General features: G+C 34.0%; 1 protein-coding gene and 1 non-coding gene across 6 annotated transcripts; both read left to right on the forward strand.

The window, feature by feature from the left end:
• The first annotated feature begins 4351 nt into the window (after positions 1-4351).
• Positions 4352-10597, forward strand: LOC132302979 (uncharacterized). Of its 5 annotated transcripts, none has more exons than XR_009481028.1 (12): positions 4352-4484; positions 4823-4936; positions 5050-5171; positions 5975-6021; positions 6111-6211; positions 6333-6386; positions 6521-6608; positions 8172-8280; positions 9335-9471; positions 9595-9666; positions 9783-9896; positions 9982-10000. XR_009481028.1 is itself a non-coding variant. In XM_059799993.1 (12 exons), exons 1-12 carry the CDS (start codon positions 4383-4385, stop codon positions 10072-10074), a joined length of 1188 nt encoding a protein of 395 aa, XP_059655976.1. In that variant the 5' UTR covers positions 4352-4382; the 3' UTR covers positions 10075-10597. The 5 variants fall into 5 exon arrangements, 4 of the variants coding, with proteins under 4 accessions (XP_059655976.1, XP_059655978.1, XP_059655977.1 ...); XM_059799993.1 differs by having other exon boundaries at positions 9335-9506; positions 9982-10597; XM_059799995.1 differs by lacking the exon at positions 8172-8280 and having other exon boundaries at positions 6521-6591; positions 9335-9506; positions 9982-10597.
• Positions 9031-9107, forward strand: LOC132305961 (small nucleolar RNA R12). The gene has a single exon (XR_009481760.1). It is a non-coding gene; the product is annotated as a small nucleolar RNA R12 (small nucleolar RNA).
• Positions 10598-11396: the final 799 nt, after the last annotated feature.

Genomic DNA, 11396 nt, shown 5'->3' on the forward strand with positions numbered 1-11396 from the left:
TCAACCCTTCTATTCAGCCACAAGCTCTGTCCATGTCTCCTTTATGGCAAAAACATGTCACATGTGAGTTGAGTAACTGTTCTATCTAATGCTTCCTTCTTTATTTATTTATTTATGATGATAGTGTCCATTGTCCAACTTCTTAAAGCATATCGTTATTTATCATCAGATATATACTGTATTTCTATCTCACATGTACCAAATACTTATTAAAAATATTTTTACCTAATAGTTCCATTAGGTTCATTAAAAGTGACGGGAGAAGAAAAAAAAAACACTATCACAATCCTTTTTAACAATTGCTACAATTATGGTTTGTCATATCGATTGATACGGATTCGATATTGCTACATATCTCGATGAATTGATCGATTCAGTCGATATTTGTTCAAATTTATTACATTGCGATCGTAACCAATATCGCGACCGATACCACAACTGCGAACCATGACTACAACCTTGATTCCCCCTTCAAGTAGGATATGTATGGTTGAATTATTTTGAAGGGAGAAGATGGAGGGTGGATCTATTATTTTTTTTTAGCCAGGTGGATCTATTTGATTGTCTAAGTCACCTTGCAAGGACCTATTTGATTGTCTAAGTCACCTTGCAAAGCAAATTTTAAGTTGAAAATTAAAGCTCTAACCCTTAATTTTTTATTTATTTCAACAATTTTGGGGCTTGTGTTGTATATATAGTGACCGCCCCATCTACACAACTATTATTATAATTTGGTCATTTGTGTCTCGATATGAAAATGATTGCTTGACATTTTGTGGGCTAAAATTTCTACTTGTGCACGATGAAAGCTGAAATCATGGTAAATATTGCACTATTTGACAATGATACTTGACTTTTTCTTCTTTTTTTTTTCTTCTTTCTGGGGGGTGGGGGGTTCTCAAAATTGTTTAATTTCTTTCCATTATGTTCATTAAAAGTGGTAGGAGAAGCAAAATGAAACACTCTCACAATCATTTTTATTTACAACTTTAATTCGCTTTCAAATATTATAGGTAAGATTGAATTATGTTGAAGAGAGAAAATGGAGGGTGGATCCATTTGATTGTCTAGTCACCTTGCAATGAATCTTAATTTCTGATTCATTTCAACAATTTTGGGCATTATGTGACATATTGTGATTGTGATACCTACGTTACACCTATAACTTTTATCATAATTTAGTTATTTGTGTGTCGATATGAAAATGACAATTTGACATCCTGTGGGAAAAATCTTTATCTGAGCACGATGAACACGCTAAAATCATGGTAAATATTGCACTACTTATTAATAGCGAGATTTAACCCTTTTTTTTTTGTTATTATTTTATTACTTTGGTCTGTGGGTTGTTTAATTTTCTTCCTAACTATTTAGAATGTGTGATTTTGAAGAGATGAAGGGGCCATTGCTTGTAATCTTGCCTTGTCCTTGCTTTTTTTACAACTTATTCCATGAGATAGGATAGGGGACATAACATATAGAGAGAGAATCATGATGAATGGTGGCAAAAGCAAGGAGAAACAAAAGAGGATGAAAGTTTTTAATTGGACCCATAATTTCAGAACTATATATATATATATATATATATATATATATATATATATATTGATTTAAAGTGCACTTTTACTTTTTATAAATCAGATGTGAATTTGAAAATTTTTGCCAAAAAAAAATTAAAAATCTAAAAAGAAGTTCCATTGAATATCATAAAAGGAGACCAAAATGATAATCCATTGGGGGTCAAAATTCATTTCTTTTGATGAATTTGGTTGGTATTTTCATTGAACAAACCAATAATATATTTTTAAAAAACTCTTTTAACAGGAAAAAAAGAAAGAAGCTCAAGCTGAGTAAGAAATCAATAATTATGAAGACATCGATGGCATCATGTCAACCCCACTGTAAATATATTTATTCATTATTTTCAATTTAGATTGAAAAGATAGTATCATCTGTGCTCCACATCAATATATTTATTGGTTATCTTTAATTTAGGTAGAAGAAATGACATCATATGGACCCCACATGAATATATTTATTGATTACTTTTATTTGAGTCGAAGAGATGACATCATGTGAACCTCACATGAATATATTTATTTGTTACTTTCAAATCACACATGGTCTAGACGTCCTAAATTTTCGGCTTGTATGATTACTCCATATTTATTTAATTAATGATGTCAAAATTCCATCCTCCATTGACACAAGTCGTTACTCAAATCACCAAACTATATTAATGTCCATTCTTTTTCATAAATGTTAGGGTTTGAACCTGCAAATCCAAGGTGAAAATCCATAAAAACCAATGAAAAGAAAAAGGAACTCAAAATGGCAAACAAACACAGTTTTATGGGTCAGGTGGGTGAAATTGAAGTGAGGGGATCCTAGAAGGATGATATGCTTTGCAGTACAAAGAAAGGAGAGTTGCATATCATCATCTCTAAAGGGTATCAAAAAAAGAAGAAGATATTGAAAACACTACTGTGAAGTTGAATTTTATCCTTTTTCTTTCAGATTTGGCATCTGCTTTTGCAAAAATTATGTGTTCTAGGGCATTTTTTTCTTTAGGTCTCTTGTACTGCCAAGATTACAAAAGCTTTCTATCTTTTCCCACTTTAAGAAACAGTATTCAATCAATCTTTAAGTCTTTTCAGACAATACCACCGAGGTTATAGGATATTGGAGGCATAAAGTTTAGGATAAGCGATAATAATTACGAGAATAGTTTACATCAGATAAAGTAACTATTGAAACAACCAACCAGTGGTTGGCTTCAGGGGTAAAGCCGTGACTTAATGCCCCATAAGTTTGGAACCTCAATTTTATAAGGGTTACTATTATGGATATAATTCGAGTTTTACATTTATGCGGAGGGATCGTTTTGCATGAATCTCGTAGGTTAAATGGGGCGAAGCTCTGGACACTCCGGTTATCAAAAAAAAAAAAAATTCACTTTTTATTTTTTGAACACATGCATCGGTCCTACAACATATGCACCATTCAAGGGTATTTAATCAATCTTCAAGTCTTTTCAAATAATACCAACGGTTGTAGTATATTGGAGGCATAAAGTTTAGGATAAGCTATAATTATTATGAGAATGATAATAGCTACATAAGATAAAAGCCACTGTTAGAACAACCAAGCAGTGGTTGGTTCGATGGTGAAACCTTGTGACTTAGTGGCTCATGAAACATCAAGTCTCTAGTGCAATAAATTCTTTAGGGATTATGATCGCGGATATAATTCGAGTTTTATCCGATTCATGTAGAGGGATCGCTTTACACGGGTCTCGTGAATTAAATGAGGCGAAGCCTTGGACACCTGGTTATCGAAAAAATATTTCACGTTCTTTTTTTTCTTTTTTTTTTTTGAGGCATGCTTTTATTGTGAAATTAGTGGCATTGGTTTAAAGAGTGTGACGGCAAGTAGCAGTAATTTAATCAACCTTTTATTCAGCCAAATAATACTAATTCCATGTCTCCTTATAGCCGAAAATTTCAGTTGAATAGCTATTATGTGTCCAATACACCCCATTGTATTCATTAACAGGTTGGTAGGAGGAAATTTCAGTTGAATAGCTATTAAGTGAACATAAATATTACAAGTGATCATTCAGTGTTTGCTCTGAAAATTATCCATTAGTTAAGGAAGATGTAAATGGGCTTAATTAGATTCGTTCACCCTTATATCACACATCGGCCCACCACTACTATAATGGCCCAATGGTCCAAGAGGGCAGACATGGACCCCTTGGTCACATGCCAGTTCTGGGTTGGGCCTTGGGTTCAAAATTATTAGTCAAAATCAATTCAAAAACTGATTAGAACTCAAATGAACCAAACTCTTGACGAACAATTTTATTTGAAACTCAATTCGAACTAATTTATTAAGCAAGTGAGCCAAGTTTGAATTAAAAAATTGACGTCATTGAATGAGCTTAACTTATAAATTAGCGTGTTTATGAACACTTAGAGTTGTGTAATTTCTTATAAGTTTATAAACGAGTCACGAGTTTAAACCGAATCTAAATTAGGGATATGATATGAATGTTAATTTTTATAGTAATGATACAAAGTCTGATACATTTGATTAAATTTATGTGAATACGAAACGTCATCATAATGACATCATTTCTTACTCGGATAAAATAGTTGGTTTTGTCCGACTTTGATATTAAGCGTGTGCATACGAGCTTTAAATAATGAGTCGAGCCCAAGTTCAACTTTTGAGCTCGTTACAATTTCTAGCCCAATCCAAGTTAGACCAACGAATGAACCCAGCCCAAACTACTGAGCTCAGCTCGGTTCTTTCCTCTATTTACAGTAAAAAAAAAAAATGGGAGTGATCAGCGTCTGAGACCTCTCTCAACTGTGAGAATGGAGTGTGCGGGAAGGGGAAGGAGAACTCGATGTGTGGGCCCACCCACCAGACGTTGTGCTCGCTGCGGAGCCGTTGCCTATTGCTCTGTCTCTCACCAGGTCCCCAACTATATACATACGTCTATAAATATGTTTGTGTTTGTGTGTGTGTATATATATATTATATTTATGCATACAGTATACACGTATCTGTTTGGGTTTCTATAAAACCCTAATTCATGTTCTTCATGTCAAGGATATGTGTTTGAGGGGGACTATAAAAACATGAAATTGTATTTATATGCTTTTATATTGAACCCTAATTTTTTACAACTGCAACTGAGCAACACTGATATAGTGCGACATTCAGTAGTAATTTATCTCACTTGATAAGTTTTTCGTAGTGTTTTCATTTTTAAATTTAAGCTAGTGTTTGATTGTTCTACATTTCTATCTAGATTGCGCACTGGGGTGATCATAAAAATGAGTGTGAAAGGTTAGAACAACAAATGAAGGATGCTGAAAAGTTGAATAATTTTCCTTTTACTTTTTCTGGAGAAGCTACCGTTCAGGTAATCGAAAATACGCCTGGTGAAAACTAGTTCGTGGTGTTTTTGATATTTCTCATTGTTTATGTCATCTTAGTTATCTGATTGATGCATTTATGTTGGGTAATTTGTGTTAGGTGTGTGAAAAGCAGGAGACTAGGTGTTCGTTTCTGACGAAGCTTGGGATTCATTGTGTAGGAATGTGGATGGGTGAATGTAGTTGTTGGGCATCAGCTGCTGCTTCTTTAGATCATTCAAGGTTTGTGTTATTTAAATGGCTTTCTTAAATACTAGGGTTACTATTGAGATACTTAATATGCAACATTATTGTATGTTGATCATTGTTGCTGTAGTCATTCGGGCAAATAATACCAGTTAAAAGGAGATCTTGGGTTTAAAAGCTGCTGGATAAATGATGCTATCAAATTTGCTTGAAGATCTTTCGTATTTCAACTGCAAGAAACTTCAGTTCTATGCAATAGATTAACCAAGATCACTTAGGTATATGCTCATGGTGATCTTGTTCCATTAGACCCAGTTCGGTCAGATAGCCTAGTATTCTGCCTCTGCACTAATTTTGGACCTTTTTAAGTATTGCAAAATAAAGTTCCTGCTTATTAATTTTTGATAATAGGGGCTGTCATTCAGGGAAAAAAAAGATAATAGGGGCTGTCAAAGAAATCAAAGTGGGTGTGATTAGTTTGTCCAATCAACTTGAATACTAACTGCTATTTGTTATTATAACAAATTCCAATTACTCAATACGATCAGTAATACTCCATAATGTAATATTTAACAATCCAAAAAATTTATATTGCGAACGGTGTAAAAGTGTATTTAGTCCTAAGAAGATTAATTTTAAAGATTCACTTGATGCAATGACCTTGTGCACAATACTCATCAAGAATTGGAGGGAGGGCCATGATAAGAAATTCAGGCAAATATTTTTGGCAGTAGTTTGTAAAAATCAAATGTGTCAGACTGTCAGTGCAGATACAAGATAGCTGGCAGTTCTACTAACTTATGCAATGTCATCTCATCCACATTTGATCTTATTGGTAGGTTAACTGAGGGATGGAATCTTTCAAGGACTTTGTGCCCATGTAAAGGTACTATTTTTTTTTCCTTTTCAACCATTTCCCCCTCCCCCAAAATGACTTTAGCATTTCTTGAAGTTAATATAAATATAAATCTTCAGGGCCCTTATCTCCAATACCTAAGCAATTAAGTAGTTGGAAGGACTACTATGAATGGAGATGCATCCCACTATGTTCTCCTGTTGCTTTGCTTCTTCATTGGGTATGATATATTTAATGTGTATTAATAGTAGTTCAGAATTCAGTATTGTATAAGCATTCTTATGCATCCACCCATTTATGCTATCCACCACCTTGTTGATTGCTTGATACTTTTGATATAGCAAGAGCAGATGTATTTAAGATGGATGGACACCCAACTTCATGTGTATGAATCTGTATGTTGAAATATTGAAGTTAAAGAATCTCCTACTTCTAGAATTAAGTAATTTCAAGCTGCATAAAGATCATTATATTATGTGTCAAGGAATTCCAGGCTGTAATTTTGGTTCCTTAATGTTTTTTCTTTCAGCCGCTTACACTATATCAGGCCATCCAACTTGCTGCAACGAGAAACTTAATTCCTGAAGACAACAATGAACTGTACATACACTACCTTGGTATCATGTCTCCTTCGACTTTCTGCTCTGTGAGCATTGCATTTTAATAGTTGCAATTTCTTTACAAAATTGATAGTGCCATGCTTTATAGTAGACTTTTAACTTAGACAGTTTCCTCCCTGAACTTGATTGACTTTTCCAACTGCATGTTGTTTATGCAAATGGTATAAGCTTGTTAAGTCGGTATCTTGTTATGGATTTTTAGTGTTGCTTACATAGTTGGAGGATTCGAAATTTTCTCCCAAGATCCCCAAAACTGCTCTAATCATTTGAAAAATAAAACAGTTTCATGTAATAAAGAAGTTCAATTTTTTAGGAGGCAGAGGTGGTTTATCTTCTTGAAAGTCAGAGGACTTGGTTTTTGGTTCTCATTTCCACTTCAAGAATAGCTTTAAAAGTTGTCACTTGGAGATCCAGTATTTACTAAATCTATTTTATGTTGTACGGGATATAGAAATAAAAGATATACATGACATATAGGCAAGTGTTGCATTTTGTATGATATTTTGGACTCACATATGCCTTTTAAAAAAATTTCTTGTATGAGGTTAAGTGCGGGGTTTACTCAAGTCATTCTCTCAATTTTTTGGTGCACAATTGTATCAGATTTCTCACGCTATGGTTGTTGGTCTTCCTTGGTCTTTGAACTTGTATTCATGAAGTTGATGAGTTATCTAGCATAAATGGACCAAACAGGAGTAATAATGGTTAAACTGCGATGCTAGACAAGATTCTTAACCATGATGCATTCAGTAATCATGTTAAGACATTAATTCCTACGAAGATTAATTGCCATTTAGCATGGACATGGTCACTAGACATGGACAGGCCAACTTGGCATATTTTTAAAAAGTAGGACATGGCTACAGAGATATATGTTTTTATGTATAAATTATTTTATATGATTAAATTTATTATCCAAGCCCATAAATTTAATATCCAAATTTTATTTATAAAATATGGCCAAAATTCTCATAAATTCCTATATAGATCTTTAATTTTATATTTCCTTACAATTATACAACTTTTCCATGTTGAAAGAAAGTATACTTAATGTCAAGAGGTTCATTGTTGACATGTTAGGGAATGTCCAGGAAATGTCACCCACTTGTCTACAATTAATAATTTTTATTTAGAATTATGAATATGTTCAAAATATGTTGGACATGTCAAGTGTGTCCAAGAAGTTTCAGTGCCTCAAACATCAGACAAGGATGGGACATGGCTGCTCCTTGAAGGTGTCCTTTTCTTTTTAGACTCTTAACTACCTCTTCCAGTCTTTGTCTATGCAGAAGAGGGTCTAACAATCACCTTTACCGGCAAAAGATAACTATTTATTTTGCAGCACTTTAAGGCTTTGATTTAGAGATGCATGGGTGTTATATATGTATATATATATTCTATTATGTCTCCAAACAACTTCTGTGTTTCCTTTTCGCTAGTGGCATGTTACTGTTTTTTGCTCTTTCTTTATTTGGCAAAAAACTTTTTTCTCTATGTTTAAAGCAAATTGTTGGGTTTATACTGAATTTCAGTTGTAATTAATGAATCAAATTCACAAAGGGCCTGATAAAGAGCTTCTTCAACTAGCTGTCTTTGGGGAGTTGCATGCTTTTTTTCCCGGAGTGCAAGTGCATATAGAGTTTGTTGGACCTGAAATTCCACAATATAGGTCAGTGCATAGTTTGTGATGGATTTTTTCAGTTTGTTATTGTTTTCCTTGAAGGCAAGCCGAGGGGGATTGTTTGAGTTGGAAGTGGTTCAAAACTGAACTGTGACTGCTGAACAGCCTGACTTTTCAAAGTGAATCTCTTTTTTGCTTGTTGATATGTTATCTCTTTTGGCTTTTTCTTTGTTCTTTTGTTTCTTTTATTTGCAATTTCCTGTTTTTAATTACCATTTGATCGAGAGCAGTAGGAATGCTCAGCCATGAGAATTGATTAGGCATCAGGGTTTTGTTCAGCTCCTTCTATCACTTCCTTTGTTGTTCTCTATTCTGTGTTTGGATTCAATAGCTTCAGTCTTCTTTCTTTTTCTGATTCTATATGTTTTAATTCGAATGATTTGGGATTTGCATATAGATATATAAGCATGCCTAATATTGCAATTCCTTGATTGTATGCCAAACTTCTGAGTGGATCAAGGGATCTTTCGTTAGGCTATATTAAATAAATATACATACATATATATACACATAAATATATATATGTCTCCCTTTAGCTCCAACTATTCCTTCATCTGAAAATAGGATTTCTCGGTGACAAGGTCGATACATCTTTTTGTATCTCTCTCTCTCTCTCTATATATATATATATATATATATATATATATATATATATATATATATATATATATTATTGTATTTTTAAGTTTGAATTTTCCTTTTATTTTATTAGTTTTAAAGGGGATTATGTGAGCCATGATGATGGATGATGAAATAAATCAGACGGATTCCCAATGATTTATACATGATATCACAACCAGCTACTTCTGACTCATCATGCATGTTCAATCTCCTCATTCTCATATGTGTGTGTGTATTAAGTATATACTATATGTCCTTAGATAAATGAATAATTTGGTTGGTTATTGGCTTAATAATGCAAATACTTTTAAAAAAAATATATCTTGTTTGGGTTTTAGATGGGGATGTGGAGGAATTTGCAGCTATTACCTTGTTCGTAAACATGTTAGTTATTCTTGTTATTTCCCATTTGAATGACCAGGGACGGTGAAAGAATCAATCTTCACAGTTATGCTCATTGCATTGAGACAGATTGCATTTGCAAATCTTCAACTGAGAATTTCAGCTCTCGTACATCAACTAGTAAAAGTTCAGCGGTCGTGTTAAGGCTTCATACAGGTTATTATCATGACCGTTTCAGAGATATAGCAAAGGTTATCCATCATAGTTTGTCACATAAGTTTAAAAGCTTGCATTTTGTTTTTTACCTAAAGCTTCTTATGAGATCATATCCATGGACAGGATACCTTTCCTCACTTAATCATTGCTCCAAATGCTGGTGTTGCTGCTTACACAAGCTGGTTACCAACTATTGTATGTCCGATACCCCAATACTCTGTGTGTGTGTGTGTGCTTGTGCGTGCACACGTTTCACGCAATACTGAGCTGTCACTTTCACTTGCTAAAATTGATGCCTCTTTGTGCTTCAGGAGCTAATAAAGGAGATTAATGTCCCAGCAGTTTTCTCCGATTACTGCGAAGAAGCTTCTCATCTGGGAGCTTCTTGCATAAGCACCGTAACTGGCTGTCCTCCTATGATTCCTGTATGTTTCTGTTATTCTTACTGTTCAAAGATCAGCGGACAATAATCTTAATTGATTGCATCGAAATTGATTGTCATGCTTACAGATTCAGGTAAATCCATTCAGGCAGCCAATGGCCGTGGAAGACAGTCCGCTGTTTCTTCCTTGCTACTCGAATTGCTTTCTCTTTGGGATGTGAAGTGGCATCTGAAGGGGACTGTTTATTCTCTTGTCAAATGAATACTGAATCGGCAGGGGCATAGACAACTGTTTATATGTGCATGAATTTTGGATGCTGATGGAGAGGTTAATTCTAAGCACGGAGTAATTTATAAGATTTTTCCTTTGTGAGGAATACTTGGGCAATCTCACCGAGAAATGCTATATAACACACACACACACACACACACACACACTGATTTTGACAAGAAACTCACGCCCTCACATTGCTTCCGTAAAAACTCAACCTTCTACTTTAGAAGGTGAGGAAGTACCTTTGCAATTAACTGTGACACACATGTCACATGTTTCCATGCTGTTACCCCTTTTTCCTCTCACTTTTCTTTTCTATGTTTTTCATTTCCTTTTTCAAAGACAATAAGTTAAAACAAAGGAAAACTGGGATTATTAGAAGGAAGGTTTAAATTTTTGTGACTTTCATGTTTATGTACTGATAGACTTATATTTTTTACCCATCTATGCCAATTTGAAATTCAAAGAAATCTGACATGTGTGAGGGATATTTCATATTTATATTGTGAATACTTACCTACTCCGGTGAATAGATATCACTGAAAAATAGAAAGGAAAATAAACCCTAATTGACGGGACTTTCAGAACTAAAATTTATGTCGGTATATAATTTATTTATTTAACACCAACAAGAGAGATTCATTCAAGGAAACAGGGAGAATACATTCAAGAAATAGAGCGTGTAACAACCACGGGGGCCAAATACTCCACTCCAGATCACTAACTTCGGCTTCTAAAGCCTTCTTGCTCAATAAATGAGATACACCATTTCATGTATGAGGAATCCAAGTAAGAGAGGAACCAATGCAATCCTTCATAAGCAAGACAATATCATTGAAAACCCTTAATCATAGTTATTAAAAGCCCAAGGTGCACCGAGGCGCTAGAGGTCCTTGGAGCCTAGGCGCGAGGCGCACGGCGAGGCGTGAGCCTCAGTGATGTGAGGCGAACAGGTAAAATTTTAAAACAATAATTCTTAGTAAAAATAACACAATTAAACAATGAACACTCAATAATAAAAATACTAAATTAGTCTAAATATATCACGATTAAACCAATAAAGCAACCAGTAAAATAGAACAATTAAACTAATAAAGCTATTTATTCATAAGAAAGATTCAAAAGAAGCAAAACATAAACCAATTAACCATATATTATAAATTTATACTTGATGTCTTAAGCAAAAGCTATCATTTGACTTCAAAACAGATCCATCAAAAGATACTTAGTAGCCTACCAAATCTATAAAATATCATAGTCAATACTTAG

The sequence above is a fragment of the Cornus florida genome, unplaced genomic scaffold, assembly GCF_030987335.1.
Source record: "Cornus florida cultivar Cherokee Brave unplaced genomic scaffold, ASM3098733v1 CherokeeBrave_3.0.0_Hap2_Chr04, whole genome shotgun sequence".
In the NCBI taxonomy this organism is placed as follows: Eukaryota; Viridiplantae; Streptophyta; class Magnoliopsida; order Cornales; family Cornaceae; genus Cornus; species Cornus florida.

Coding starts and splice junctions, on each gene's coding strand:
- LOC132302979 (XM_059799993.1), top strand. CDS start 4,383: ATGGAGTGTGCGGGAAGGGGAAGGAGAACTCGATGTGTGGGCCCACCC. Junction 5,172..5,974: donor GCTTCTTTAGATCATTCAAG/GTTTGTGTTATT, acceptor TCTTATTGGTAG/GTTAACTGAGGGATGGAATC. Junction 9,897..9,981: donor GCTGTCCTCCTATGATTCCT/GTATGTTTCTGT, acceptor TCATGCTTACAG/ATTCAGGTAAATCCATTCAG.